General features: G+C 46.5%; 1 protein-coding gene and 1 long non-coding RNA gene across 5 annotated transcripts in view; one reads left to right on the top strand and one right to left on the bottom strand.

Moving 5' to 3' along the window:
* Positions 1 to 14,702: 14,702 nt before the first annotated feature.
* LOC138923565 (uncharacterized) lies at positions 14,703 to 19,184 on the bottom strand. The gene is made up of 5 exons (XR_011437317.1): positions 19,066 to 19,184; positions 18,826 to 18,933; positions 17,314 to 17,397; positions 16,349 to 16,463; positions 14,703 to 15,710 (listed from the first exon to the last, which is right to left on the bottom strand). It is a non-coding gene; the product is annotated as an uncharacterized lncRNA (long non-coding RNA).
* The window catches only part of LOC100147112 (liver carboxylesterase-like), a 31,639-nt gene continuing 27,077 nt past the window's right edge, over positions 15,477 to 20,038 (top strand). The window contains exons 1-2 of one of the 4 annotated variants that reach the window (XM_070262950.1): positions 15,477 to 15,700; positions 18,869 to 19,073. In XM_070262950.1, coding sequence (XP_070119051.1) covers positions 19,072 to 19,073 — 2 coding nt within the window. In that variant the 5' untranslated portion in view covers positions 15,477 to 15,700; positions 18,869 to 19,071. Of the gene's footprint in view, positions 15,701 to 18,868; positions 19,074 to 19,246; positions 19,335 to 20,038 lie in introns of those variants that run through there. The other 3 variants (XM_070262951.1, XM_070262952.1, XM_070262953.1) reach the window with 3 other exon arrangements.

Below are 20,038 nucleotides of genomic sequence, written 5' to 3'. Positions count from 1 at the left end.
TTAGCTAAAAATAATATTTAAGGTGGTGGCTTTAGCCATTTACTTAAGCCGGTTGGATTCTTATCTAAGAGTTATTGGACCACCCCATAGTCAGGCCCCACCTGCACTGATACCATTTTAACAACTTTTCTTACATATTCTTTCCTTTGTCTTGTAAAGAGATAACTCACATACCTGTGCCTTAAATTTGTCCCTACTCACAATCCATGTTTGCAGCAGCTCTTCCTCCCCAAGTGTCCTGTCCCCGTGCCGGCAGCAGCTCTTCCTGCCCATGGGTCCTGTCCCCACGCAGCAGCTCTTCCTGCCCATGGGTGCTGTCCCCACGCAGCAGCTCTTCCTGCCCATGGGTCCTGTCCCCACGCAGCAGCTCTTCCTGCCCATGGGTGCTGTCCCCACGCAGCAGCTCTTCCTGCCCATGGGTCCTGTCCCCACGCAGCAGCTCTTCCTGCCCATGGGTCCTGTCCCCACGCAGCAGCTCTTCCTGCCCATGGGTGCTGTCCCCACGCAGCAGCTCTTCCTGCCCATGGGTCCTGTCCCCACGCAGCAGCTCTTCCTGCCCATGGGTGCTGTCCCCACGCAGCAGCTCTTCCTGCCCATGGGTCCTGTCCCCGTGCCGGCAGCAGCTCTTCCTGCCCATGGGTCCTGTCCCCATGCCGGCAGCAGCTCTTCCTGCCCATGGGTCCTGTCCCCATGCTATTCCACACTATTATCTAAATCAAAGAACACTACTGTCAGACCTTGAGAGTCCAAGAAATCTTTCTTTGGACTCCTCTGCTCACTGAGCCCACATCACGCCCACCCAATGGCCAAGATACTAGGCAAGAAAACCATATTGTATGTAGGGGAGGGGTGTGGCAGAGCTTAGTGCCCCCATTGAGCACCTAAAAGATGCAGGGATGGTGGTTCTTTCACATCATCATTTAATTCCCCAATCCGGTACATGCTGAAACTTAATGGATCCTAGAGAATGACTATAGACTGCCACAGACTCAATCAAGTAGTATCCCTGATCACGGTTATTGTGCTGGGTGGGGTATCCTTGCTTGAGTCAACTAATAAGCCCTCAGGTACAAGATCTTCAGCCATTGATTTGGCAAGCATGGTCTTTCCATTCCAATTAAAATAGAACATCAGAAACTATTCACATTCACATGGGGTGAATAATACTCATTTACAGGATTAAGATTCCCACTCTCTGTCATCATATAGTCTAAAGACATCTAGATTTCCAGGTGTCCCACAGGACATCACATTCACCCATTACATATATAACTTCATGCTGAGTGGACACGATGAGGAAGAGGCGGCTAGCATTCCGGATGTCTTGTGCTCCAGAGGGTAGGAGAAATATCCTGTAGAAATTCAGGGAGTAGATACTTCAAGGGAAGGTTTTAGGAATCCTGTAATTAGGCGTATACCACGACCTCCCATCTAAAGGAACAGACAAATTTATGCATCTTGCAATTCTTGTCCAAAAGCAGGAAGCAAGGCCTTCTTGGGTCCTATAGGAACCCAAATGACAATCAAGGCCCAAATAACAAGTGACGTGAAAGGCTGCCAGAGTTGAATGTGGTCTGAAGAGGAATGGCACTGTGGAGCAATCAGTCCCGCTGTCTGAGTGATAGGATCTGCCAGGCCCTATGATGGTCGAGATATCAGGGGCAAGGTAAGATACAGTGTGGAGCTTATGGCAAGATCCAGTGGGAGAATCATGGTAGAAGTCCCTGAAGTTATGGAGGAAGGCCATGCCAACTGCATCAGAGCATTACATGCCCTGTCAGAAGCATCTCCTGGTATGTTCCTGGGTCCTGGTAAAAAAGAAATGTCAGACCATGGGCACCAAGTGACCACGCATCTGGAACTTCACAGTATGAAATGGGTCGTGGCTACAAATCCCTTTAGGGAAGGAATCAGAGAGTCTTTGTTGTATATATTGGTAGTGGCATTGGGTAGTTCATCCTTCAGGGGACCCAGCATCCTTTAATTGATGATCTCCTTAGTTTTGAGAAATGGTTTAGAAAGATATGGGAAGAGATTCTGGTTTTTCATAGTTATGGCTGACATAAAACTTCTGCTCACCAGTTCTTGACATTTTCTTTTTTTAAAAGTTAAATAACATTCAAATTGTCCGTCTACCCTAGCTTAGTTCTATGAATACCATGGTCCATTAACCACTGTTATAGATCTCTGTGGGCAAGACACCATGGTTGCCGCTCTGTCTTTGCTGCCCATTAAGGTAATTATTTCTACCTGATCACTCAGGCTTAACTAGCACTACCTGGTCTCTGCTATTCCAGAGTCATTCACATTTTCTGAACCTGAATGAGGCCTGTTTTCGTGGTAGCAATGCCTACCGTCAGCCCTGACCTAAAAAGAACTGTCGCCCTCGGGCTTCTCAAAGATGCTGGTGCCCTCTGCGCCAGTGCATTCCTTTCTGCCCTAGTGAAGAGAGCTCCTGGGCACTCCTGATAAACATTATCAGGGGATGGGCTCCCTCCTTCTAGGAAATAAGTTTATGCTGACAGACCCACATCCCCGAACCTTCTGCTCTCTTCCTCAGTACTCTTCCATGACAATTCTGGCATGTCCACCTCACTGTAAGCTGTTATCGTATCTAAGTTTCAAGGAGCCTTTCCTACAGGATTATTAGACCAGCCAAGGCATTCTTTCAGGACAAGAAACTCTGAGTCATGAGAATGTGCTGCTGTATTTATCAGTTCTCTCCTAGACAGTCTTATCTTCTTCCTCATGCCTCACGTCCACCTCCATGAGGATCCACTCCCACATGTGTTTTTCTCAGCTCCTACCAGGACACATTATCCACATCACGCTGTTGATTCAGTGAGAAAACCATTTCGTCCCAAAGGAGGGACTATATTTCTTTGTTCGGGCCATGCTGAGACCTGGCCCTAGTTCACGGCCTGGGGCAAGGTGTGGAGGAGGGTGATCTGATTGAGGAGATGCATTTATTGGATGTACCCTCATCCAAATGATACACCTTTACTTTTCTATACATATAATCCCTATTATATCAAAATCATCCCCATCATATCCATATCAGCCCTATTATATCCGTTTGATCCATATTATATCCATATAATCCATATTATCACATAATCCGTATTATATCCATATAATTCCCATTTTAATATATAATCCCCATTGTATCCATATAATCCCTATTATATCGATTTGATCCATCTTATATCTACAATATCCCTATTATATCCATATCATCCCTGTTACCTCCATACCATTCATGTTACGCCGATAGAATTTACGAGGGTAATTATTTTTCTTTTGTGATTCTCACAAGATTAACATGAGGAGCACAGAGGAGGAGGGTTTCCGGGACGTCAGTAATTTAGAGTCATCTGGGTCAGAGATCGCCAATCATAGGCTGAATCTCCCCCCAGGAGTGTTCTGTTTAGCCCACATAGTGTCAAAAATGCTTTGGAATTAATTTCCAGCTAAATTTAAATTAGGGAAATTTCACTTAACAGCCATATTTCCAGCTTCTCAAGAATAAAAAATCTGGCAACATTGGAGTTGCATTCATGGAAGTTAACCAGGGTTTCTGACTGCCCATACAGCTCCTTTGTGCAGTTATAGGGTACCCTTCCCTCCAAATCCTCTGCAGACATCTTCCAGGAAACTGCCATTGATAAATGTCAACATCTATGATGTGAACCACACCTCCTATGATGTAGTGCCCTCATGCAGTGCACATCCTGCACGACTGTTCTCAGTGATAACTGATCTACAGGAACTGAGTATTGGCTGCCCGTTTACAAAGGAATGAGCTCTCAATTTTCGACAGTCCTCACTATTCCATTTTGTCTTTCTCCTGGACTGTTTCACTCACTGATATTACCTGATCCCTCAAGGTATTTAAGTTTGGACCCCTGACCTCTCATTTTACAGTAATCTGTGGAATGGTGAAGGGAGTCACCCAGCACCACTCAGTGAGTTAGCAGCAAGTCCAAACCCTACCTTGAGACTCTTGTTTCTGCAGAGCAGGACTCTTCCTGCCGAGCAGCCTGCCTCCCTCAGCAGATGGTCCAAAGCTGTTGATTGTCTCTGGTGTAGGTGGCTGTGGGAGGGGTGGATCAGGGATGCTGGGGACACTGTAAGGCTCTAGGAAGAGAGAGCAGACCAAGTGCAGGCAAGCTGGGACTTCAGCTTCCTCTGCAGCTGCAGAAGGCTAAGGTCTACGTTGGTATTTGGAAAAACTAACAGCTAGAAAACACCACTCAACTCACTTAAAAAATTGCCATCATATTAAATGACACGACACGTGTTATTTACGTCCTTTCCATAGTCCCAGCATCTTCAAATACGGGTCTAAATTTAATAGGTGTCTTACAAGAGGGAGCATGTTTCTAAGTCCTCTAGATACAGGGCCCTCTTCCATCCTTGTTCCCGTCCACATGCAGTCAGATGTTTTATTGAGTTGAAGTTGAAATATCAATGCCACTTGGCATCCTGCTTTTTCTCATTGACTTCAGGGTTTTCTGTGGGCTGTAAGAGGAGACTCACTTGGAGGAATTTTCTAAATTCCAATGCCCAGGCCCCTCCCCAGTCCAACCAAAGCAGAATCTTCTGGGATGGGACCTGGAAATCCGTATTTTCAGTTTTCAGGCTTTCAATGCATACCCTGATTAAGAACTGTTGAGTATCAACACTGTGGCATATGCATTTTCCACAATGCTAGAGGATTTTCCAAAAATCAGCTTTCATATCTGCCTTCTGTGGATCCATCATAATCTCTTTAGCCACCAGCTGCTCCAGGACAATTATGAGCATAATTTGATGAGCAACATTCGGAATTTGTAATTTTACTTTTAAAAATTATTTCTGGCATTGAAATTGCATAAGATGGACCAGGTCGTACTCCATGACCTTTTAAAATTGTCTCCTTGTGTCTACACATTCCCCTCCCTTTATGGTCACATCATTTCATCCTCCTCAGCAACTCAGGTACGTGTATTTCACAGTCAACTCTGCATTTCCATCATTGTAAAACATAAATATTTCATTACTTTTATATAATAAATTAAATAATTTACTTTGTTATACAAAATTCTTTCTTTCTTTTTTCCAAGCAATCTTGGGCCTGAATCACTAAATCAAACCAAAACAAAACTTTGGAGATGACCCAAATCAGTGTTTGCCTGTGATTTTCCTGAGGTCAAGCAGAGGGCAGCATTACAAAACGGGAACAAAAACTCACCTCCATCTGAGGCTCCTGGGGTGACAATGTGAACTGCAGAACTTGGAAGGAAAAGAAACCATACAAAAGAGTTAAATTACAAGCTAATAGTACCATTCATCATTGTCCCTTTTCCCTGTAACATCTGGAAAGGGGAAACGTACAATCCATCACCTGAAAATTCTGACTGAAATGACTAGACCCACAGGCAGAACAGAGGTTGGGCCAGCAGTCTTTTTCTTTCCTAATTTGCCTGCCCCACCCCGAGGTCCAATTTGCCTCCCTCTGAGCCTGTAGCCCTGGCTGCAAGTCAGGGCTTCCCCTGGGCAGAGGTGGGGAGGGAGGGAGGCAGGCTGAGGCCCTGCACCTGGGAAGCTGCCCTGCCTGGCTCAGCCCCAGGTAACAAATCTACAGGGTGAGCCTCCCTTCCCCCAGCTCAGACAGACCCACTGGGTCATGGCCCTTGTGCTCTGCTGAAAGTTTGTGTTAAGGGTGTGCCTCATGTTAGTCCCAGGGCATGGGGGATGCGGAGAGAAAAACCTAGCTGGTCACTTGATTGTGTCACAATACAAGAGAATTCCTTAGGAAAGACACTGTTGTTCTCTGCGGATGGATTGGGGCTGAAGTTGAGACTGAAAGACTGGATAGCAGACTAATAAGGCCAGGAGAGGTGTGGTGGCAGCATGACGGTGAGTGTGCAACAGTGGCGAGGGGCAAGCCCAGCTGACAGTGTGGCCAGTTTGGCAAGGATATGGACTTACCCTGGAGGCGAAGAGGAACAGCTTTTAAACCTTGACGTGAAAGAAACAGAATTCTTTGTTTATAGGGGAATGATTGAGAAAAGATGAATTTATCTACCAGTCTAGCTGTCTGTCTGTCCATCCATCAATCCATCCCTCCGTCCATGCATCCATCCATCCATCCATCCATCGTCGGTCTTATCTGTCCATCGATCCATCAATGTATCCATCATCTAAGCACTATGTATGTATGTATCCATCTATGCATCATCTATCTATCTTGGCCCTCTTATGTAATTACATTTGAAGCTCTATGGACCTCCTAGACTTTTCATATACAAGAAGCAACGTACTCAATATATGCTTTAGGTAAATTTAAGTAGGATTTATGTATCCCGTGCTATAAAGTCCTGATTAAAATAATTGCACATTTGACTATCTGCTTTCTATTCTATTTCCATAATTTATGTAGTCCTTGATAATTTTATCTATAATAATCTAGTCTCCTCTGTTAGATAACTTCTTAAGACATGGTACAAATCTTTGAGTTTTTAAAATAATATAATACACACACAAAAGCATGTATGTGTATGTAAATTACATATATTTACAAATAGCTACATTGTCTGGATGAATTTTCACTAAGTGATCCTGGCTGTGTACCAGTACACAGATCAAGACCCAGAAGCCATCCTGAGTTCTGCTTCAGGCCCTGTTCACCATCCCTCTTCCTGCCCCATCACCCACAAAGGTAACTGCGATCCTGACCTGTAGCCACATTTTAGTTTCCTGGGTGCTGTACTTCACAGAAATAGAATCACGTACTCTTTCGTCCACCTTCTTTCTCTCAACATCATGTTATGACGCTCCTCCATACAGTATGTGGGCGTAGTTTGTTCTTTCTCCTTGCTGAATAGTCACTACTAGTGTGAATATCCATTCTAGTGTTGTTGGGCACTTGGGTGGTTTCCAGTTTCTGGTTTTTATTTATCGAGGTCCCTTGAATGTTCTAAAACATGTCTTTTAGTGACAACGTGCATGCATTTCTCTTGGCTGTGTACTTACAAGTGGCTTTGCTGGTCCCAAGGGTTACATATATCAACTTTATAGCAGACACTCCAAAAAGATTTCCAAGGTGGTTGTACTCTTCTCAGAAGAGTAAGGAATTTCCAGCTATTCAGTATTATTGTCAACACTTGTTTTTCTCTGAAGGAATTCTACACTTTGAGTCTTATTAATTACTGTATATTTCTTGGCTTTGTTTGAATGTATGCAACAACTGATTTACAAAATCGCATTCCTGAAAATAAGCTACTGAATGGGAAACGTGGACCATTGATGGTCAGTTAGTAACATAAGGGCAGAAACAACCTAGTCCAGCATCATGACTGCTAGGTACGTGACCAGGCACTGGCTTCTTCAAGGGTCACTGTCACTGCAGCAATGTCCTTAGACTTCAGGGAACTTCTTTTTGACTCAGATCTCTGAACAGAAATCACTTATGTTGATTTTACCAAGGCCCTTCAGATGCTCTGCTGTGATCAGGTGATCAGATTCCCCAGATTCAATCCCGTTCCAGGCCTGGCAGAGGCAGAGCACCTGTGGGGACTGTGGCCTGGGGGTGGGTCTCAGAGGGGAGAGCTGCCCTCGCCGTGTGCATAGGTGAGGGATGCCTGCATCCACTTCCACAGGTACCCGGCAGCTCTCAATCCAGGGAGTTTTCTGCTGCCTCCACCTTGAATCCGTGTGCCTGGGAGCTCCCTCCTCCCTGTGCCTTGACTATTACTTTCCCTGCTCAGAAAGCAGTCGTCATTGCTCTGTCCAGCTTCCAGCTTCCAAAATGCTTCCATTCTGTTTGTGCCTGTGGGCTTGTGCCTTTAAGACTCTATTTTACTGTCCTTCTAGATGAATTTGAGGAGAGAGTGAAAACTAATGCAAGTTCTGATCTTTCTTCTTTAATAGGAGGTGGCAAACTGCTTTGTAACTGAACATTTAGAAAGAATATTATATATGTATCTATTTGACAGCTACATAACATCCCACGGTAGGAATACTTAATAAATCACTCAACCGTTGACGGTTGTTGGTCACTAGGTTATTTCATAGTTCTCACTACTGTCGACAGCACTGAGGGGAACCCTCTGATACATGTGCCTCTCTGGGCTCATTCAGGATTATTCCTAGAGAGACAATAGCTAGGGCAGTGGAGAGTACTTTTCACTCTTCCCTTTTGCCTCCGTATCTGCGGGTTCCACATCCATGGACTCCATCAAATGCCGATGGTGTGCTGTGTTTATGATCTGTGGTTGGTGACATGAGCGTCCATGGAGTTTGATGCACATGGGATCCTGGAACCAATCCCCTCACAAATACCCAGGGATGACTGTATTTGGGTAGATTTTGCCAAATTGGCCCCCAAGAAAGCCTGTACTAGTTTATCTCTCATTAGTGCTGAAAGTTCCTGTTTTTCCATATCTTTTCAATACTTGGCACGACCACTAAAATAATAATGGTCCAAATCGTTGACAATTTGAGAGGTGAAGTTGGAGTATCTGGTTTTAATTTGCATGTCAATGTTCATTCTTATTGGGACGTTGAGATGACGTTGTACATGCGTGAGCTTGAAGAGCCCTTGGAACCTGGTGACGGGATGAGGGACTGTGGATTGACTCATCCTCCCACACACTCTTGTGCCCTCCCCTCATGTGCTCCCCACCTGCTTCCATAGAAAGGCAAGCAGGATGGAACAGACAATGATTTGGGGGATCTCAGAGGGTTACAACTTCCCCATGGCTTCTGTGATGTTCTAAAGTGAGAACTTAGAACAGCATCGATAGATCCTGTGATCTGGCAAACTCAGTGCAGTCTAGTACTTTGGAGATGCGTGTGTCATTATTCTTGCTGAGGCCAGTGGGAACCCAAGAGGCCAAAAGCTTTCACACACAGAGAGTTTAGCCATCTTGGGAAAAGAGAGCTCACCTTCCACCCTTCCAGTGAGGGTCTGGGAGGTTCCTTTTCAGAGTGACCCTCTTGGCCTCTCCAATGGCTTGGCTGCTTCTGCCAGATTCCACTTTTGGAAATGTCCTTTTTATCTTGTCATTTGATGGATTAAAGCCTTTCAATGACCCTCCCCCGCCCCCCATTGTCCAGGGTAAAAGTCAGCTTTCTTTAGCTTGGCATTCAAGCCTTCGCTCCTTATTCACACTTCCAGCTCTAGCGACCTCCCCAAGAAGCCCCCAAACCCACCTTGCACCACTGCTAATGTTCCCTGTTCTCTGCTCCTCCAAATCCTGCTCCCCTGCTAATGCCCAGTATAAGTGGGAGAAGTCACGGAGAATTTGGAGCATTAAAATACATAAACTCTCAGGGTAAGAAAACACATAAACTCTACTTGATGTGCCTGTATTTACCATATGTCTATAACAAAGTCTATAATAGCAATTTGAGTTGCCGGGCTCTTTCCAGAATATAATTCATTCTAAATTTTTACTTATCTCTTAAATTCACCCATTTACATTCTTTACTTATAAAAGGCTAAAGGAAACCTTTAGAGAGTAGCCCTAGCAAGCAGGGGCTGGGTTTACAATCAGGCTTTTAGAATTTAAATCAAAGAAATACAAATGCTCAGTGCTTACCAAAGTGTGGTACTTCTTCCCAGGGTTGTGCAACATCATTTCAGATGGCGTGCAAAGAAACTTTAAAGCATGTATATAACAGTTATGTAATTGCTCTCGTGGGGATTAGAAAAAAGCCCTTAGTATCAAATCCATAATTCACTGGATATTATTTGTGGCAGGAGTTGCTAGCTGTCTATTCAAGTCTGTCCTACCTTCTTTGGTGCACAACCAGACCACATTTCCCAGCCTTCCTTGCCATTAGATTGGCCATGTGGCAAAGATCTTTCCAGCATAACCTGAGCAGAATTGAGGAGTGCCACATCCGGCTGTGACCCCAAATGCCTACCCCTACCATGTTCACCTCTTCATGCTCCTCCCTTCTTTAGCTGACTGGAAGCAACACCCATAACAACATTAGAAACCATGAGTTAATGATGGCAAAGGCGCCATGGTCTAGATCAGTGGTCAGCAAACTATGGCCCTTGGCCAAATCTGCCCTGTCATGTGTTTTTAAAGTAAAATTTTATTGAAAAACAGCCATGCTCATTTCCCTAGGTGTTGTCTATACTACTTTTGCTGCAACAGTAGAGTTGAGAAGTTGCCAGAAATCATATATGACCCGTAAAGCCTAAAATATTTACCATCTGGCCCTTTACAGAGAAGTTTGCTGACCCCTGGTTAGATCCCTGAATGACCATGTGGAGGACAGCCACTTTGTTGACCTGAACAGCCCCCCAGTTCTTTACATAAGCAGGAAATAGGCCCCTGAAATTCTGGGCCCATTTGCTCCCATAGTTTACCCTGCTCTCACAGTACATTCTTACTCAGCAGGAGCTAAACTAGGCAGTCGCATGTGATTGTCTGATGTAGATGACCTGACTGCCAGTTGTTAGTGCCATGCAGGATGACCACTTACGCCCCTGGGGCAGTGCTCCCCTCCACGACTCACCCCCAGCTCAAATTTCCCACAGGTGCTCTCCCTCACTCAGTACTAGGACCAGATCGACCCTGGGGAATATGACCCCCTAATTACAGCTGAGCAGCAAGAGCCCTGAGAGGGAGGAACATCATGCCATTCCTCTGAAATGATCTGAGTGTCAAAAAGAAGAAATTCCCTAAAGCTCAAGACGATGGCGCTAGTAACAATGACCCTTGATGGAGCCAATGCCTTGGTCACCTGTCTAGTGGTCATGACGGTGGATTAGGTTGTCCCAGCGCTTATATTACTGACTGTCAATGGTCTAGTTTTCCCATTGAGTAACTTATTTTTGAGTATAAACTTTTGTAAGTCAGTTCAAGATGTTTTACTTATATTTCCTTATTCACTTCTTTTTTTTCTGAGGAAGATTCACTTGGGGCTAATGTGTGTCAATCTTCCCCTATTTTGTATGTGGGTCATCACCACAGGGTGGCCTCTGACGAGTGGTGTAGGTCCGCACCTGGGATCAGAACCCAGGGCACTGAGCAGAGTGTGCTGAACTTAACCACTAGGGCACCAGGCTGACCCCTTGTATTTACTTACTCACTTTTTACTTTAATATCATTTTAATTTTTAAATATACAGTGACACATTTTCCATACCTACCTTTAAGTCATAGCAGCTTATACAGGTCTTCCAGTTTTGGAAATGATGTAAAATTTCCTTTTTGAATGATTAGATTATAGTAAAAAGAACCACTCCACTTAAGGACAACTGCTAATAATAGTGCAGACGGTGTGCTTACATGGCAAAACCATGATGTCATGAAGAGAACAACGGAGGCTCCAGAAACTGTTCATGTGTCTAGAATGCAGTAGACAGTGTCATGGAATTCCAGATTCGCAGAATATTGATCAAAGGTGGACTTTGCCTGAGAGATCACCAACCCATAGCCAACCCTGCTGCTTACCACCCCATTGCAAGAAAGGATCCCCGAATGTCACCCAGTGGGGTTTGCAGACCTCTGGGCTCCCAGTGCCCTGTTCTCCACCACGAAGGCTCTGCCTGGTTAATTTCATGGTTAACAGACGAAGTCAAGTGAAGGGCCCAGTAGGACAGCAGCTCATAGCAGTTCAATGTTTGTTCCAGTATGTCCTCTCCGTATATCTACTGCATAAATTGATGAGGACGGGAGTTGTGAATGCTAATTTGGAGCCCCCAGAGGTGTCTGCTCTCCTAAGACCTGCCCAGCTACTTAGGAGTTAAGGCCAGTTCCTAGGATTTTACTCTTCAGATCATCTAGTTCCACATGAGAAACCTCAGGGAGTTCCCCAAGAGAAAGCGATAATCCCAATCAACTGCCACTGATACAAGAAGAGCTGTATCTCTATCGCTTACAGGTAATGTGATGCAGGGAGATTATACACATTAAGCAAAACTGAGGCCTGGCTTTAGGTTTCATAGACTCCAGCCTCTCCCATCACTTCTGCAGAGTCATCATGAACCAGGAATGAACTTCCAGGCTGCAATCAAACACAGAAGGCTCTGGGAGTGGCTGCCCCTGTTTGTAGAATTGGTTGGTGTCACAAGGGCACACGAAGTTGAACAGTGGGGTTGGGATAATAATTCATCCCTGCCTTTTATATTGTGCTAAGTCAGCACTTTACAATCTTCACAGACTATGAGCCAGGGCTGTGTGCCCAGGTTGCAATGGCCAACTGACTGGAGCAAAGGGCAGGATGGTTATGCCTTAACAAGAGTATGCCTGTGTGAGTGAGTGTGCTTTTGTGTGTGTGTGTATTGTGTGCTAAGTGACTAGAAGCAGCCTTGTCTACTTGTGAGGACCACCTAGCTTGTCTGATGTGGATAGAGATGGGGTGCTCTTCATTAGGGTGCTCTTTATGACTCATGTTTCATTCCTAGATGAAAGGGAGGAACACAGGCCAGGTCAGTGTTTGCAGAAGCAAAGATGTCTGAGGACTGACTCTAATGCTGTCATAAAGTCCTCACCCCACCACAGACCCCTCCTCACCAGCCTGCCGCAGTGTCTAGAATTAGTGCAAATGAGCATCCCTTTTTGTATTTGTGTCTCCAGAAGCTTCATTTCAGCTATATCCTATGACTATGGCCATGGCCAAGAACCAGGGAGCTCTTTAATATTTTCTGGTATTTTATGGCTGCGGATGGCCCAGTTCTCCCTGATGTCCATAGTGGTCTGCCCTGGGCAAAGACGGGCTTGCCAATGACACTGAGAAAACAGTGTGAGTGTTTGCAAGGCACAGCTGTCTCTTTTCTGCACTGGCCTGGAGACAGCCCTGCTTCACATCTGCCCCCTCTCCAATGGTAATAACGAACCTCATGACTCCAGTTAATGTCGGCGGAGTGGGGCATGGGTTCCTGGCTGGGCAGCATTTTCTCAGTCATAAGTCCACACTGGGAGAGGGAACCATGAAGTGTGAGCCAATCAGCAAGTGCCTCAACCACCTGGTCACGACCTCTCCCAGGAACCCCAGCACTCCTGTTTGCAACCAGCCTTCCAGGCAGCCTGAGGACCCAGGAGGGGTGAACAGGATGGTACAGCACGTTCAAGGGGCAGATGTGGAGGAGATCCCAGAAGAGAGAGGCTGTATGAGTTCATCCAGAGGGGGACCAAGCATGTGCTTAGGGCACCAGAAAGTCGGTTTGTCAGAAGTTTTTGATACCACAGTAGCGTGGTTGAGAGTATGGGCTGTAATGTTTTGCAGCTTTTGTGCAATTCTCAGCTCTACCTCATACTTGACGTGTGACTGTGGGCCAGTTCCTGACCATGTGACCCCCTGGAGATAATACTCTCAACTCGCAGGGTTATTTCGAGAACTAAGTGAGATCCTGCAAGTGACGTACAGCACAGTGTCGGCCTCACAGTCCAGCAAATGTCTGAATGAATAAAAGTGGAAAATACAAATGAGTACAAACACTCACAGTCCTACAGCGAGGAAATGGCTGTTATAACACTAATTAGATGAATAACCTTCCAGATTTTTTTCTGTGTAAATAAAGATATATATTTTTACTAAAGTGGGATATTATAAATGACTGGATTTTCAAGAAAATATTTATTTTATTGAAATATAATTCAAAAACCCTGAAATTCACCTTCCTAAAGTGTGCAAGTCTGTGGTATTGTTGTATTCACAGAGGTGTGTAACCATCACCACTATCTACTCCCAGAACCCTGCCCTCCCTCCACAAGGAAACCTCACAGCCATTAGCAGTGGTTCCTCCTCCTCTCCTGCCCCAGCCCCGAGAAATGCTAATGCACTTTCTGTCTCTGTGGAGGGGCTTATTCTGGACATTTCTTATAAATAGAATCACATTATATGTGGTCTTTGGTGTCTGGATTCTTTCGTTAGCGTAACGTTTTCAAGATTCTTCCTTGGAGTGAGTGAAAACATCCATGTTGTAGGAAGTATCCGTACTTCATTCCTTGTTATGGCTGGACAATATTGCATTGTCTGGCTAGACCAGCTTTTCTTTGTGCGTTCATCAGTTGATGGACGTTGGGTTGTGTCTCCTTCTGGCTGTTACGAATACTGCTGCTGTTGATGCACAAGTTCTTGTCCGGACGCGTTCTCAACTAACTTGAGTACAGACCTAGGAAGGGAATTTCTGGGAAATATGGTAACTCTGCGTTTAATCTTTGAGGAACTGCCAAACTGTTTCCCGAAGCAGGGATAATGATTTTTTTTTCTTTTTGAGGAAGATTAGCCCTGAGCTAACATCTGCTGCCAATCCTCCTCTTTTTGCTGAGGTCGATTGGCCCCGAGCTAGCATTCGTGCCCATCTTCCTCTACTTTCTATGTGGGATGCCTGCCACAGCATGGCTTGACAAGTTGTGTGTAGGTCCACACTCGGTATCCGAACCTGAGAACCTTGGGCCACCATAGCGGAACGTGCTACCTTAATTGCTGCACCATTGGGCTGGCCCCCAACAGCCATAACGATTTTATAACCTGTTTCTTCCCTTCACAATAGATCATGACTGGCTTTCCTTGCCAGTAAATAGCCGTGTGCCTCACTAGTTTGAGTGAACGCATACTATGTCCTTAGCCAGCTGTACCAGAGTGTCTTTAACGGATTCACTATTGTTAGACATTCAATGATTCTATGAAACAGGCTTCGAGCATCTTGCTCATGTCCCCAGCAGGTAAATGACATTCCCATGTGCACCGAGAGCACTTTGCATCTCTGTATTTCAGTGCTTTCACACTGCATTGCAAACCAACCCCCACTTCCATCCCATATGTCTTATCTACAACATAGTGAGTTCCTTGAGTAGATAGAACCAGTCTCAAATTCACCTTTGTGTTTAGAACACCTAGCACAGCACCAGACATTCGCTAAATGTTTGGAAAATGAATCAATAAATGGAATAATGAATAAATGGAAGGATGGATGGACAGATGAACAAATGCATGAATAGAGCCGGGCACTATGGAGGGTTGGAGTTTCTTACTGTAAGAACAATCTGCCCAAAGATCCTTGCGTCTAGAGGTAGTGAGTTCCTTGATGGGCGAGCTGTGCAACAGGAAGCTCAGTGACATGGCAGGAATATTGTAAAGTTAATTTAGGCATCAGAATGGAGCCTGGATGCAATTTAAGATGCTTCCAAACCTGACAGCATAGAGCCCTATGAAATAGAAGCCCGGGGAAAAGAAGAGATTTGTCCTCAGTTCCCCAGCTGAATAGCGGTGGGGCTGGGATCTGCTCTAAAAGTTTTCAGGCTTATTCTGAGGACCCCAGACCCAAGTGTCCCCTTGTCTAAAGGCTTCTGTCTGCTTGTGCCTGCCTTTGGGAAGCTCACAGTGTACTGAAGTTAGAGTCCAGGAAGGGAGAAACCCTCATGTAACAAGTTGTTTCTCCGGTCTGTGGCTATCTTCATTGGAGAGTTTAGTCCATGCTGCTCAGATAAGAGAGGGTAAAGTCTGAGAGGCATGGCTTAGAGGCTCAGAAAAAGCCCAGATTAATCTTTGGAAGGGAGAGAGTTTTTCCGCCTGATTAGGCCATTGGTTGGGAGGCTGGAAGCTGAGGGCCAGGGCAGGAGCTGGGGCTCTGGGGCTGACTGCACAGCCCCTCCCAGCAGAGCCGAGAGCTGCTGACCCAGGAGCTGCTGTCCTCATGATGTGGCTCTTCGCTCTGGTCCTGGTCTCCTTGGCCACTTCCACGGTTTGGGGTGAGTCCTTCTGAAATAGAAAAAGGGGGGCACATTGGAAATCATGGTCCAGGGATGAGGTGAGGGACACACATACAGGACAAAGCTGTGACAGGTCCAATTCCACAGCAGCTGCCCTCCAGACTTGGATCGCCGAGCCCACACTGTCCTGTCCAGGGGAGGATAAACACCCAAACTCAGGTACCAGTGCCACGTGCAGGAGGGCACCAGCTAACCTCATGACCCCGGATGAGGACTTTGGAGAGCTCGTTTTATTTTCCCAATGATATTACTCTGAATATGGCCAAATCAGGGAAAGCGGTTTAGCAGAAGCTTAATATCGACTCTGGGGCAGAAGTGTGTGGATTCTAGTCCCAGCTCAGCACTTAGTAGCTGTGTGTCCTTGGGCATTTTACTTCACTACTCTGAGCCTTGGTTCCCCCTCTCTAAAATGGGGATGATGATAGTACCTGCCTCACTGAGCTGTTGTGAGGAGGAAGTGGGTGATTGTTTCTAAAGAGCACAGTGCCTGATATGGAGAGAGAGCAAAAAAAGGATTCGCAAATAAAGAAGTTGTTTTAAAATATAGTGTATTAATAGAAATTTGAGATATAGTAAGACCATTAGACCAGAAGCCGATTGCCATTGCAAAGACAGTTTGTTACTCACAGTTCCCAGGGGGAGGGGGCACGTCACCACCATGGTGGCCACAATGTGAAGGACTGGGTGGGTGGGAGGCAGAGGGAGGACGGGGAATTGAGGACGAGAGTCTTCTTCCTGGGTGCTGTGGAAAGAAAGGGGTGAGGCAGGGTAAGCAGGATTAGGGTTGGCAAACTCAACAATTTCAACAGGCTCTAGGGCCTGGGGGTTTTCTGCAGTTGTCAGGTGCCTGGCCCTGGAGTGCCTAAGGTAGGAACCTGATAAAGAACATGGTCGGGGTGTGGGCTCTGGCACGGTGGAAAGGCAAGCTGATTCCTGCCACTAGGAATCGCTGAGTCTGAGAGGAGCGGTCACTCCAGGGTCAGCACGGCCCCCGATGTCAAAGCATCACAAAGGAGAAAATAAAAGCTATGATTAATACAAGACAGCAGCAAGGGACCTTAGGATGCGTCTATCCCATTGAATAGATTGACTTACTGACACTCAGAAGGGAAACGTTGTTGTCCAAGAACAGCTGGAAAATCATGATCTGGGGCCGAACCCATGGCCAAGTGGTTAAGTTTGCACACTCAGCTTCGCCGGACCAGGGTTTCACCACTTTGTAACCTGGACACCAACCTAGCACAGCTCATCAAGCCATGCTGAGGCGGTGTCCCACATAGCACAGCCAGAAGGACCTACAACTAGAATATACAAGTATGTACTGGGGACCTTTGGGGAGAAAAAGAAAGAAAGAAAGGAAAAGATTGGCAACAGATGTTAGCTCAGGACCACTCTTTAGAAAAAAGGAATATCATGGTCAAGAATCTATCTGCGACTCCTGAATCCACAGCCAGTACTCTGGCCATTACTGTATTGACAACCCAGGCTCCATTCACGTTTTATATTTTCTTTGGTGGTGTGACATCATGGGAGTCCTGGAACTGAGTGTCAGGGCAGAGGAAGAATGAAATTAGGGGAGATCATTCCTTTACCAATAGTCACCACTTGGCAAGGCCATCCCATTTCCATCTTCAGAAAGTGCATACTGGGTGCCTCCATTTCGTCAGCTTCCTCATCTGAAAAGAGGGCATAAGAACACCTACCTGGAAAGGCTTTTGTGAAGATTAATTTAGCTGATCTGGAATGCACATCAGCACAGAGGGAGTGCTCAGTATATTAACATTACCTATAACACACATGGTAACTGCTGCTTTTACCACTATGGCTGATGCCTCTCACCCCATCACCCACTTTGTCACCCTTGGCATCTGGCTCCTGTCCACTTCATCTCTCCTGAAGGTTAGCACTGGAGATTCTTCTTTCAGAACAAGTCTGGGTTATACTGTCTGCTCTGGTCAAACACTTTGAGGGAGATGCTGCCCTTTTGTCTACATCTAGAGGAGAGTGGTTGGGAGGACAAGAGGCTAGACATCAATTCCTACAAGGAACTCTTGAACCATGTGAGGACGGACAAGAGGAGGCCTGAGGGATGGGCATGCTCAGGGGTCTGCAAGGCCGCTGCCACATGAGAGCTCAGGACGGGCCACAGCAGGTAGAAGCAGGGCTGATGTGGAAGCTGCAGGGGAGGAACTTCAGCTCAGCGAGGAAGAGCTGTCTGCTCCACAAGAACGGAACAGACGGGGATCTGACCCCAGTCTCAGCCCCTCTGGACGACCCTGCTCAGAGCCGCCAGAAAAATCCTCCTCAAGCTGATGGTGTCACTCTCCCGTACTCTAACGGTTCATTGCTGCTCATTTACACACAATAAAGCCCAAATCCTTAGCCTGGCATTCAAGGCCCTCCCAGACATGAACCATTCTCACCCCAGGTTATTTTCCACTCCCCATAGACTCCCTCTGACTCACATGGGCCGTCACTCTTCCTCGGGCAGGCCTTGCCTTTTGTTGTCTCAGAGCCTCACCTCGGCACATTCTCTTCTCTGCTCTACACCTTTATTCCCCCTCATTTATCTTCCCCTGCTCTGTCCTCCTCTACTGCAAGTCTCGATTCTAAGGTCCACTGCCTCCAGGATGCCACCAATCATAAGCCCTTGCTTCCTTTTCTAACTCCTGCAGGACCTTACTGGTCGTCCCTCTCTCAGGACACTGACCACTGTCTTCCCAGCAGTAGGGTCGAGCGTGTATGTGGCTCATTCTCCCCACAAGGCTCAGAGCTTCTGAGAAGAGGGGCCGCCTCTTGTCCATCCTCCCATCCAGCACGCAGCTCAGCACCAGGATCCTAGTGGGTAACTGTCTCCAGGGCTCCTGAGAGCGCAACCCAATGTCTGCTTCACTCCCAGCAGCTCTCCTTCTTGCATTTCCTTCTCACTTGATGCTGTTTTACCTCCATTTCTAATTTGCTCCTTAAGACAGCCCTGGGAGTTAGGAAGCACAGTTAACCTCCACTCCCTTTTACATAAGAAGAAACTGAGGCCTAGAGAGTTGAGGTGACTCTTTCAAGGTCACATGATGAGAGTGGCAACACCCCCAGAATCCAGGTCAAACCTTTCACCGCTGACGTGTCTCACTTCCTCTCGCTGTCCCGCAGGGCACCCATCCTCGCCGCCTGTGGTGGACACCGCACAGGGCAAGATCCTGGGCAAGCACGTCAGCCTGGAAGCATTTGCACAGCCCGTGGCCGTTTTCCTGGGGGTCCCTTTTGCCAAACCCCCCCTGGGATCCCTGAGGTTTGCTCCGCCGTAGCCTGCAGACCCATGGCCCTTCGTGAAGAACACCACCTCCTACCCTCCCATGTAAGCCGGGGGCTTTGGCATCTTTCAGCGGGTGTGTGCCTCAAAGTGACGCAGGAAGGAGACAAGGCCATCCTCCGAGTGGCTCATACTTTGTTCTGGAATCCTGAAGACACTGTAGATCCTTAGAGATACTCCAGAACTCTCGGAGCATTCTAGAGCCCTCTGTTCAACACATGGTTGTTGAGCAGACACCAGCTGGGTGGCCTACAGTTCAACTCCATTCTGACAGTGTTTACCAGAGGATGGCATCAGATGTCACAGGTTAAGGGCTCAGTCCCACAAGGTTATCCTCAGGTCCAAATGTCATTCGCAAGTCCCAGTTGCTACCTGTGCTTCTGATGGACTGGCTGTAAATTGGAGGTTCCCATGACCCCCAGCTCCGGTTCCATTGCTTTGCTAGAGCAGCTTGCAGAACTCAGGGAATTAGTTTACTTGCCGGATGACTGGTTTGTTATGCAGAATATTAAAGGATACGAATCTGCAGGCAGAGGAAGAGATACACAGAGTGAGGTCCTGAAGCAAGGAGCTTCTCTCCTTGTGCAGTTTGGGGCCTGGCACAGTGGCATGGGGAAGGGTTCCGGTTCACCAACCTGGAAGCTTTCTGAACCCCCGTCCTTTAGGTTTTTTATGGAGGTTTCATTGCAGAGGCATGATTGATTGCCAGTGACCCTTGATGTCACTTCCAGCCCCTCTCCCTTCCCCGGAGGTCAGGGCAGTGGACTGAAAGTTCCAAACCTCTCATCACTGGTTGGTTCTCCTGGCCACCAGCCCATATCCTTAGGTGACGTCTGAAAGTCACTTCATTAATATACCAAAAGACACCTTTATAGCTCTCATCACTTATAAAGTTCCAAGGGTTTTAGGAGCTCTGTGGCAGAAACTGGAGCAAGACCAAATCTATATTTCTTATTATCAGTTACAGCATCATGTCACACTACACGGAAATTTTGGATGCTGCTTTGCTC

The sequence above is a fragment of the Equus caballus genome, chromosome 3 (assembly GCF_041296265.1).
Source record: "Equus caballus isolate H_3958 breed thoroughbred chromosome 3, TB-T2T, whole genome shotgun sequence".
NCBI classification, from domain to species: Eukaryota; Metazoa; Chordata; class Mammalia; order Perissodactyla; family Equidae; genus Equus; species Equus caballus.
This window is presented reverse-complemented; position numbering and strand designations above follow the sequence as displayed.